This window comes from Lachnellula hyalina (assembly GCF_007821495.1).
Source record: "Lachnellula hyalina strain CBS 185.66 chromosome Unknown contig00091, whole genome shotgun sequence".
In the NCBI taxonomy this organism is placed as follows: domain Eukaryota; kingdom Fungi; phylum Ascomycota; class Leotiomycetes; order Helotiales; family Lachnaceae; genus Lachnellula; species Lachnellula hyalina.
Genome location: NW_022157205.1, coordinates 114,235 through 125,234, shown reverse-complemented (window position 1 = coordinate 125,234; position 11,000 = coordinate 114,235). Strand labels below are relative to the sequence as shown.

At 48.5% G+C, this 11,000-nt stretch overlaps 3 protein-coding genes across 3 annotated transcripts; 1 reads left to right on the top strand and 2 right to left on the bottom strand.

Moving 5' to 3' along the window:
- Window positions 1–546: 546 nt before the first annotated feature.
- On the bottom strand, window positions 547–4,585 carry RDR1_2 (putative RNA-dependent RNA polymerase; the record flags this gene model as incomplete). The annotated part of the gene is made up of 2 exons (XM_031151172.1): window positions 547–3,455; window positions 3,502–4,585. 2 exons carry the CDS (start codon window positions 4,583–4,585, stop codon window positions 547–549), a joined length of 3,993 nt encoding a protein of 1,330 aa, XP_031004376.1.
- A 1,612-nt stretch (window positions 4,586–6,197) lies between these two features.
- Window positions 6,198–8,585, top strand: abfA_0 (Alpha-L-arabinofuranosidase A; the record flags this gene model as incomplete). The annotated part of the gene is made up of 5 exons (XM_031151171.1): window positions 6,198–6,916; window positions 6,962–7,065; window positions 7,200–7,225; window positions 7,435–8,112; window positions 8,166–8,585. The coding sequence occupies 5 exons, from the start codon at window positions 6,198–6,200 to the stop codon at window positions 8,583–8,585; spliced, it is 1,947 nt and encodes a 648-aa protein (XP_031004374.1).
- Window positions 8,586–9,600: 1,015 nt separating this feature from the next.
- LHYA1_G006230 (uncharacterized protein) lies at window positions 9,601–10,131 on the bottom strand (the record flags this gene model as incomplete). The annotated part of the gene is made up of 2 exons (XM_031151170.1): window positions 9,601–10,003; window positions 10,058–10,131. The coding sequence occupies 2 exons, from the start codon at window positions 10,129–10,131 to the stop codon at window positions 9,601–9,603; spliced, it is 477 nt and encodes a 158-aa protein (XP_031004375.1).
- Between the last annotated feature and the right edge of the window lie 869 nt (window positions 10,132–11,000).

Genomic DNA, 11,000 nt, shown 5'->3' with positions numbered 1-11,000 from the left:
CGTCATCCCGCCGCCGCGTTAGATGCAGGGACTCCCCCCTAGAACGTGAAACCCCGACCGCAACCGCCCGCACCGCATCGCATCGCATCGCATCACCCGCCGTCACCCTGCTAAAATGATCGCCCCGCGATAAGGATAAGGAAAACGACCCCTCACTTAGGAACGATAACCTTATTCCATCATCCATCCCATCCCGTCGTGATTGTGATTGTGATTGCGCGTACACTTGAAGTCGAAGAGAAGAGAGTAGAGCATTCCGGTAAAAGCGTTACCTACCTAGAACTAGATATCAATTGAACGGCAGTTGGAATGAAGCTCGCGCAATCACCGACTAGTATTTGGAATGAGCCACGTGGGCAGTGAGTAGAAACACGACTTGGAAGAATAGGCAATCATCATTAATCTCCTCCCTCCCTCCCCAAGCAAGAAAGTCAACGCTGCAAGGATATCTCAGCATAACGCCCCCAAGCTCATAAACGCCAGAAAAGACAGTAACTCCAACAGCATGGTATCTTTCCGTCCTCCATCCTTCAATCAAAATCTCCTTCATTCATCGTCCTCTATATCCCGTTCATCCACCCTATTCGAAGAGCCAGCAGCTTTTGAAAGCTTGACAATCGTCCTATTCATTTTAAAGAACCTCATCATAGCCGGCGTAACAGCATGAGGAGCGCCATTCTTGCTGCAATTCGCTTTGATCGTACATAATTGCTTGCCGGCCATCCACCACACAAATGCTGGCACCACGGCCGCCTTATAATCCTTGCGGTAGAGTGAAAACAGCGCTGAGGCCTTAAGAAGCGCCCATTCTGTGCTATCGGGATGACGACGATGGTTCTTGGGGAAGAGCGCTTGCGTTAAAGGGGTGTCTTCGTGTGGTTGAATTGCTTGGTAAAGCTCAAAGCACTTATCCCGGATTGGAGTGAACGTCGGCACGCTTTCTTCACTTAGTAGACCCTTATTGGGACGGCGCGAAAAATGCTGAGTCCACTCCTCCCTGATAGGTTTGAGATCCGCATCTAACTGGTCCAGAACCCTCCTCCATTCATCGCTTGTTGCTGCCTCCTGTCTAGCTATCTTGTAATCCTCTGCTAGATCATCGTCCCAGTGAGGAGCTTCTAAGAGTCCCTGGTGGAATTCGGTGAGAGCTGCTTCGACGGTTTCATGAGCAACATACATCAAATAGTCAATAATATGCTTCGCGTTGGAGTCTAGATGCTTCGTCTTGTAAAGTGGCTTACTCGGCATAATATGAATACACTCGGCCTTGAATCGCTTGAACGCAGCCTCATCAAACGAGTATCCTTGCTTTGCTTGGTCCACAAGAGAGCTCAGGAGAGTGCTCATATATATAGCAGCATGACTGCTCAGGCTAAAATCGCTTTTATCGGAATAGCAAGCTGCTTCTTTAAAGGCTGTGCAGATACCTAGCATGCTTTCTTGCATATTGAAAGAAAAAGCCTTGCGGAGGAAATATGATACGGGATCCTTTTGCCCCTTAACTAGATCTTTGTATTTTGTCGAGTCCTGCGTGATATAGCCCTCTTTCACCAAGTCAGGCATATCAGGAACCTTAGCAGTCTGGAAATTCTCGACGATACTAGGCTCCCAACACACCCATGCAAGGTCACCGTCATAATCTCCACCAGAAAGCTTTTGCGCAAGAGACGGCTCCCCTGGGAAGGCTTTAGTGGGGAATACTATGATATCTTGAAGCCCCATTAGTGCCTCTTTCACCACCACTCTCACTTTCTGTATATCAGACACAAAGTGCGCAGGGGAGCGTGCAACTAATACTTCATCACCATTTAAGCGCACGCCTGTAAAACCAGAGACGTTATCCACGAAGCTAGAGAAATCGATATAAACCTCATCAGGCTCTAAGACACCCCAGAAATCCGGGACCATATAGGCATAGGCCGATTTCCCCACAGTGATATTAAGCCTATCTTTAAGCTCATCGCATTTGTTTTTAAAGAGCGTCCGCGTCATCTCTTGGATGAAAGGAAGAGAATTCGGTTGAAATCCTGAGTCTAACATTAGGTTGAGCCGTTCTTCAATAGTCGACGGCATGCCTGCCCGGAAAGGGATTTGTCCAGCTTTTACTTTCTCCTTGATGCTATTATTACTCTCGCCAGTCCACTCTCGAAGAGAGGGGGCATCGCCCATGCCAGCCTGGAGATCTGTCAAAGCTTGCTTGAGACCTTGTCGAAGTAACTCTGCGATAGCTTTCTTCATGCGGGACTTATCAATAGCTCGGTCTACGAGAAGAGGCAAGAGCTGGAGGTTTAGTGCGGCAGACGGCAAAGGGCCTGATTGCCTGTTAACCTCGAATGTAAGGTGGCTTGGGTCATCAGATTCACCACCCCTTTTCTGGCTGCGTGTCCACTTCTGCTGCGATTGGTAGACCTTGATCCAATCCTTTCCGCTCCGATCACGCTGATCTACCGTCCAAAAACCTTTACCCTCCCCCAGTCTGCCTTGGAAACCACAAGGAAGATATGAAAGGCCGAGCTTTCTCGCAACACTCTGCGCAAGGGTATACGACATGAGGCCAGCACCATCTGTCATATCTTCATTATTAGGGCCGACTATATCTGGTTCGTCAAAGACCTGAGACCTCTGAAGAACCACCGTGGCAGTATTCCTTGAAAGCGCTAATGAAGTACGAGAAAACAGCTTCAAATAGCTCTGATGGGTATTTTTTCTTGTTGGTCGCACCATGTTCAACAAAGCTGGAATATCTATCCTGGCATGACAGTCGGGATATGAAGGATCGCGAAGTGGGTGCTTGACAATTCGAAAGCCTTCTCCATCGACAGCAAAGAAGAAGACGCGATGGGCTGTCGCAGAAGAAGCCTCTTCATTGAAGTCTTTTAGGATATCGCGTTTAAGTTCCTTGGTGTCTTTAGGCTTGCAATGAAATGGTTTCCAGGTACGTCCAAAGAGGCGATGAGTGCCATCTACTAAATGATTAATAACTAGCTCTCGACCTTGCTCGCCAAGATCTTGGAGAATCTTAGGTACACCGCGTCCCGAAAGATGGGGCATATCTAGGTCCAGAAATCGGTCAGGTCCTAGGCGTCTGCCTAAACGATGACTCAGATCAAGTTTCATTGGTTTTAATTGTAACCGGAAGAAAGGACCAGTAGGGCTTGATTCATTGAATCGAAGAGATCCTGAGAAGACGAGGCCGCGCGGTCCTTTCTGAAACTCTTCCTTACCTTGAGCTGCATTCCAAGCCACCTGCTCACTCTTTTCCGGGAATTCTTTGCCTTGCAAGACCGGTAGACCTCTGAGGGCCTTCCAAAGAAGCTCATAGTCGTGATTGTCATCGTTCAAGGAGAGACTTTGAAGCTCGGCATCTATCAAGGAGACCCCGGCATATAGGAACACTCGCGTGATCTCGTAAAGTTTTGCAAAGGAAACGTAATTCAAGACAGGCGGTAGGGGTGCTATTAATCGTAAGTAATAAAAGAGAGAGCAGGTATGTGTGCTCACGAAAAACATCTTCGAGACGCTCTTTTAGGATGTCCTCATTTGAGATCGTTCCCCTTGGCTCATGAATAGGATCGATTGCAATGTCCATCACATCCTGAGAGAGCTCATCTTCCACGTCTGCCTCCGTAAATTCACTGCCTTGGAAGAAGCCATTAGGATCCGAGGTCTGAGCGAGAGCAGCCTCAAAGCTACTGCAAACACCAAATTCGGAGCTCGTGTGATTTCCTTCGTGTGTAGTTCCTTCGCGTGTGGTGGCACTTCCCGGTTCCTCTCGGTCGGCCTCTTGTGTCTGATAAAAGGTCTCCTCAAGGTCTGGCACTGTCTCCTGAGTATTCGGCTGGACAGACCGCATGGACTCTGAGAATACACTTGAAACCGCATTCGACTCAAATGAAGTATCAGCGCTTCTCCAGCTTTTAGATTCCGGTGCTACAGACCTTCCTCGCGGTGGAGGAAGCATTGTGTTTGTAGTTTTGGCTGCGAGGACTTCAGTCTTTTCCGGGGTCTTAACCTTCTTCGAAGGGCCAGTCTCAATTGGCCCCTCCCTCACACGCTTATTAGGTGGTTCCTGTCTCAGTCCTGGAAACGGCACTGGGCTATCGTCCAATTTCGGTTGTTCGGCATTTTCATCTTGAGTAGACTTCCTCCATCGCAGCGGGGATGCGGCATACTGGGACTTGATTTCTTCGGACTTCTCAAATAAGAGAGTAGAAAGCATCTCTAGTAGTTTGGAGCGTTCCGTCGGTGTGATCGGCTTTGGTCTGTGCCGAGTCACTTCTGGGACAACTCCACGCTCAGCTTTAGGCTTAATAACCCATCTACTATAAAGCTTGTCTGCATCAAGAATAAATGCTCTGATAGGAGGTATGACTTGGTTTTTGAAGGCCAGGAAAAAAATCATGTTAAAACATTTCTGCTCTCTGCTCTCGCCTCTTTTCTCCGGGGATTTCACTTCCTTTGGCATCGGTATATTAAGTTCCCATTCATGGTTCAGATTCCCAATGATAAGCTCAATCTCACATTCCACATCCTTTATATTTTTCTGGGGGCTGAATGGTGCTATCGGGCCGCTAGCTGAGGCCATTTCTTCGGTTCGTACGAGACGAGCGATTGTGTGTCTTCGGGAGAAAGGCTATGGATGAGGGCAAGTTGGGAGCATTCGGAGGTTGGCATTTGAAGAAGCATGCTATGTGCTTTTAGGGAGAGCTTCTCATATATGTTGATTGGACTGATTGGCTAACTTACGGGTGCTCACTCTCCTGGACGAAGGGCAGCTGAGCCGGTATTGACTGGAGACAGAACTGAACTGAGACAAAGCCTGAAGTAGAGAAGGATCGCCAGAGAAGCTGGAAGCGTTGCAGTGTAGAAGAAGGGTGGAGATTATGGGCTTGGGCAATTGCAATTGAAAGGCTAGACGCGGGATGGGTGCAGAATAAGGCAAGGCTGAAGATTTGGCAATCATGAACGAAGGCGAGCTGATGAAGGGAAACTCGCTCACAGGCGCAGGCGCAGAAGTGGAAACACTAGGATATATTCGAACGCAGGAAGGCAACGTAAAGAGAGTGTGGTGCAGAAAGGTGAGGTTGAAGGTTGAAGCAAGAGAGAGCTCAGCTGGTGGAGTGAGCAAGAGAGAACGCGCGGGTAATGCGATTTGGGGTGGGATCGGGTCGGGGTTCCAGTATGGAACGGCCCGGAGCTACAGTAGTGCCCTGGCCCCTGGGGAAATTGCTTGCTTGCATTGCGACACCAGCATCAGCGATCCGTCCCGTGATAAAGGGAAGATACCGCGACAACATTATCAACAACACCATTATCAAAAGCTTCAATGTGAGGCTGAGGATGTTTCTGCTCTCCTCTCTCTGGCGACTTGGCTTGGGAGGAGAATATGTATATTCGGGTTGAGTATCGGTGGTGATTTGATGATAATTCTACGACGGATTCTTCCCTTCAAGAGGTGAAGTTGAAATGAAGAGGAGATGAAGGGCAAACCTGGAAGAACATAAAGATCCCTCGCCTTTTCTTTCTTTTGTAGACTAACGGTGGTGAGTCGTCGCTTGCTTCTCTGTGCATTTGTGCTGGTGGCTCTGTATTTGTTTTGGAGGTTCATTGGTTCCGACGCTCTTGAAGAGCGCACGCGTTCGTGATGTCAATTTACAGTGCAGCAAACTCGTTCTTTACCCCACCTCTCGTGTAATGCGACCTCCAGCCCCAGGCCAGGACAGGCAGATCTCGAATAGCTTCACCTCAGCCAATCCTTTCCAGATCCAATTGCTACTTCTAGTTGGTGGGTCTCTCTCTACCCCTCATACTGCTGTACTGCAACTGGCCACAGCAATCTGTCAGATCATCACCCCGCAAGTACAATTACCCCGTCTCTCCGGACACATCATCTTAGCCTTATAGTAATTCCGACCTGCATATATCCTCGATGCGCGCTTCAATCATGTTCTGGCATCTCCTTCCCCTACTCCACAACTTCGGCTCCAAGAAAGACAACACCGAGTCTCGCGCCTGGTGGCGAAAGCACTCTCGGGTTAATTGTTACCTTGTTAGGGCTGGAAGAGGCTTTTCATGATGAATGATGTTTTTGGTGATTGAGGGGTTGATGGAGGTGGGTAGCTCAAATATATAAATATCCAAAGGCAGTAGGTTCTCGAGCAGTAGGTCTTCAAGTCTTTTCAAGTATCCATACCGTAATGTCCTGTCTACTTTCCTTCGCACTGTTGGCTGGTATTGCCAGTGCCATCAATCTCAATGTCTCAGCTACTGGGGGCAATGCCTCTTCCCCCCTTACATATGGCCTCATGTTTGAGGATATCAACCACTCTGGAGATGGTGGAATCTACGCAGAGTTGATTCAGAACCGAGCCTTTCAGGGAAGCCTGGAGTATCCGTCAACACTTACGCCATGGGTCTCAATTGGTGATGCAATTTTGACTCTCCAGAACACCTCGGTACCTCTATCAAAATCTCTTCCCACGTCAATCAATGTTGCCTCGAACTCGACAAATGGCACAATTGGTCTCCTCAATCCAGGATGGTGGGGCATTGATGTGAAACCGCAAAAGTATACTGGTAGCTTCTGGGCGTTGGGATCATATAAAGGGAAGTTCACCGTCAAACTGCAATCGGACCTTACAGATGAGGTCTTTGCTAGTCTGGATATTCCTTCTTCTGCAACCCCGGAGAAGTGGACAGAACACAAGTTTGAGTTAGAGCCCAGGATCGCTGCACCAAATAGCAATAACACCTTTGTTCTTGAATTCGATTCCAAAGCTGGGTCCTTGAACTTCAATCTCATCAGCTTGTTTCCTCCAACCTACAACAATCGGCCTAATGGTAACAGACCAGATCTGATGGAAGCATTGAAAGACCTCGGGGGAAGCTTTTATAGGATCCCTGGCGGAAACAACATGTAAGCTGCGCCTGCTTTTAGGAACTCAGAGCTTACCATGCACAGCGAAGGAGACGCCTACCACCACCCTTGGCTTTGGAACGAGACAATTGGACCGCTCACTGAGCGCCCAGGCCGTCCGGGAACATGGGGCTATCAGAATACAGATGGTAAGTCAGCGTCTCGGAGGAGGGTTTCCTACTTCGGATATCTCAAGAACAATGTCTTCTGACCCTTAAAACAACATTCCGATCCCCAAACGTACCATATCAAGCTATGCTAACCCCGAGATCTTGATGTACAGGTCTTGGCCTCGTAGAATACCTTAATGTATGCTTTCATCTCCTTATCCCCCTCACCCCGGACATGAAAAATAGAAGACTCGGCTGGGAGTGCAAGACTGTGAAAGCACCAAAGCAACCCCACTCCCCAGCACTGGCCTCTTTGGCGGAATAGTTACGCCTAGGACGAAGTAAACTGAGTGGCACTCTAAAAATCTTCCATAATCAACCGCCTTTGTCTCTAACTAACATTAATAGTGGTGCACTGATATTTCCGTCACTCCCATTCTCGCCGTCTGGAGTGGCATGTATTTAGGTAATGAGGTCGATCACATCCTTACCGCTAGCGAACTCGAGCCTTGGGTTCAATATGCGCTGGACGAACTAGAATTCATCCTCGGACCTTCCCACTCAACGCACGGCGCCCTCCGAGCCCAATTGGGACATCCAGAACCTTGGGAGCTGAAGTATGTTGAAATAGGGAACGAAGACGACTTGTACGATAATGGCGCTGAGACATATTCCGCGTACCGATTTTCCATGTTCTATGAGGCTATTTCCGCTTCTTACCCAGATCTTATCCTTATTTCCTCGACCGGTGATTATACAGCTGTAGGAGGAAGCAATACCTCTAATCCATCTGCTACGGACTATCACACCTACAGCCGTCCCGACTACTTCGTATCCCAATTCGGTCATTTCGACAATGCCTCACGCGAGTATAAATCTTTAATTGGCGAATACGCCTGCGTCCAAGGAAATGTCTACAACCAAGTTGTGGGCGTAGACTGGGATGCTCCAAAACTGCCGTGGAATCCGTGGGTCGGGAGTGTGAGTGAAGCTATCTTCAGTCTCGGTGCAGAGAGGAATGGAGATGCGATTATTGGCATGAGCTACGCGCCGGGTTTCCAGAATCTCAATTCTTATGAATGGACCGTAAATTCACCCCCCCACCCCTTTCTCACATTTTACCCACTGACATCTTTCAGCCTAATCTCATAGCTTTCACAGCAGACCCGAGCCAGACGATTAAAAGCACATCTCATCACGTCATTGAACTTCTTTCCAACAACCGCTATAACGCCACTGTCCCTGTAACCACAGACTCAGATTACGGCCCCGCATATTGGGTAGCAGGCGTTTCTGAACCAGGCCACTACACATTCAAAGCCGCAATCTACAATTCCACCTCCACCGTTCCATTCTCCATCTCCTTCGAAGGACTAAGTGAAGGAGTAAAAGGCACGTTGAGCGTACTGAACGCACCGGATGGGCTGAGTAGCAATACTCTTGAAAATGGGGTGGTGAGTGATGTGGTGAGGAAGACTGTTACTACGCTTGCTGCGGGAAGTGGTGGAGTATTCCAGTTTGAGTTGGACAACTATGATGTTGCTGTACTCACTACATAGGATACTAAGCAATATCACCACATCTGTATATTGAGCTCCTCCCACTGCATAACGTGCCAGGCGGAGCGGGACAAAAAGATTTGTTTATAACGGGTGCCGATTTTTCTGTCGACAGCGAGGCTGCTCAATGAGCCGAGCCATCAAACATGTCTCCTGACCAGCTGCTGCGCTCAATTCTGCATTGCTGCGTTCCAATATCTCCTTGTTGTCTCGGGCTCGTTCATGCAGACTCCCGAAAACTTTCCAATTAAATACAGTGTTAGCTTGCGCTTAAACAGCAGCAGCCTTGAACCCAATAAAAACATCCCTCTAACGCCTGTAGTCGCTTTTACATCAGTTCCATGAGTCAATCTTGGCTGTTTACCAAGTCGCTCGCCTCGATACTCAATCTAACGAGAGTTTCGGCAGACATTCTCCGAGATTCACTTTTACAGTATCATACAACGCAACCCATCTGCATCAGGTCAGCTGGAAGGAGCTGCTATACTTTGAAAGAACACACCTGAAGCGATGCCTACTTATCTCTAGAATACGAAGTTTCGTTGCCTGTCGACACCCGGAATACATTAGAGCTGGCGAGGTAAGTCTTATCTGAGAGGATTATATAGGGTTGCATTTCATTGCGTCGTGAGCCTCCCATGCATGATCTGCCTCGTATCCTCTTACTACCAACGCCGTACGCCCTCACACGAACGAGATGCCACGAACCGGAGCTTCCGTTTGGGTTGACGGCCGCTATAGACAACATTCGATTTCCCGAATGACCGGAGGCGGACAGGAATCCATACAAGTCGGACTTTAGTAGATATTGTGACTTCTCGATTGAGGGGGTATTAGGTGGCGATCACTCGAGGTAGCAAATGAGGCATTCCAGCTACTTTGTGCTCAAGCAGTTCAGTGCCAAAACTGGTATAAATTCGTCTAGCAACATTCACTCACGCATTGATCCTAAATATAATCATTGTTCTCGTTACCATCCCACTCCGTAGCATCTTCCGCGCCCATACCATCTATCTCATAGCGCAGCAGCCAGCATACCAACAACACCAGCCACCCCCGCAACAGCCATACCCGTCTGCCTCGGCGCATCGCCCTTGCTCGTCACCGTACTCAGGACTGAGCTCGCCGCACTGTCAATGGCATTAATCTCCCCCGCTATAGCCGTTTGCACGGCATGAGGCACGCTCTTAGTATACCACGCCTGCGTTGTTAGCTGCGCGTACACATAGCCCGACTTTTCGATGGAAGACTGCGCGCTGGAGGGCGCGGCAGAGTCGATGGCGTTCTTGGCTGAGGTCCACGCGGGACTGTCGGTCCAGGTCGATTGCACGCTGGCAAGGGCAGATGCTAGGGCCGTAGAGACGGAGGCTGCGACTTTGGGCGCGCTGGAGGGGTAGAAATCTGAGATTACTGATTTACTATTTGGGGGTTGATTGTTAGCTGGTGTTTGGTATAGTTAAAGAGGAACTTACACGTCAAGCTTGGAGTCGGCAGATACGACAGCAGTGCAGAGAGCGATCGCAGAGGCAATAACGGTGAACTTCATATTGACTAGGTAGTTGGAAGGTTTGAGGTGCTTGATATGTGTGTAGTTTTTGCTTGATGTTTTTGCGTTTGCAGAGCGGAGCGGAAGAAGAAGAAGTAGGAAAAGAGATTGCGGCTTCCCTTTGTTAAATATTAAGTTACATCAACTGACCTGCGCCGCTGCCTGATGCCATGATGCTTTTCGCTAGACCATTTGGTTCAATAGGCTCCAAGGCTGCGCCTGCTCGCTGCGCCTAATCCAGGTCGAAGCTTGCTGAATGCGGAACCGTGGCATGGGGCATTGTTTGTCCGGTCTTACATTTCGGAGCATATCTCTCAGAATATCTCTAGCCTTTCATAACATTCGATCTGTAGAAGCGGGGGAATGTGGACTTGCTGTGCCTCAGCGTCGGCTGTATGCTACAGTATCCCTCATCCCTAATGCGGTTAGCTCATGGTATATATAGCTTTGTATCATGTTGGGACCTGTATTTTCTTCAATACCATGGATTTCACTCCAAAACTTTGGACACACCCACTTATAGCGTAAGGTTGATCAAGCATTTCTGAAGGAGTCAGAATCACCCAACTAAATCTAGTTGTAGTTCTATTTATTCAACTTGGTCGAAATTGCAATCTTCCATTTCAAATCGCCCAGGTTGAAAACCTCCCGTCTTATTATTAGTAGACCCTACTTGGCACCTTTGATCTGTGGTGGGTACTTTACGGGTCTCGGGCCGAGAAAGATCCTTAAGCTTAAACCTCTCAAGCTTTACAAGTATTATCTTTAGATACTCTAGGGCAGCAGTAAAAGTGGTTCGTTTTTGGCTTGACCTCTTAGATCAGTCCGTTCAAAGAAATTGTCTTTACGTCAATCCATGTTCCTAGAAA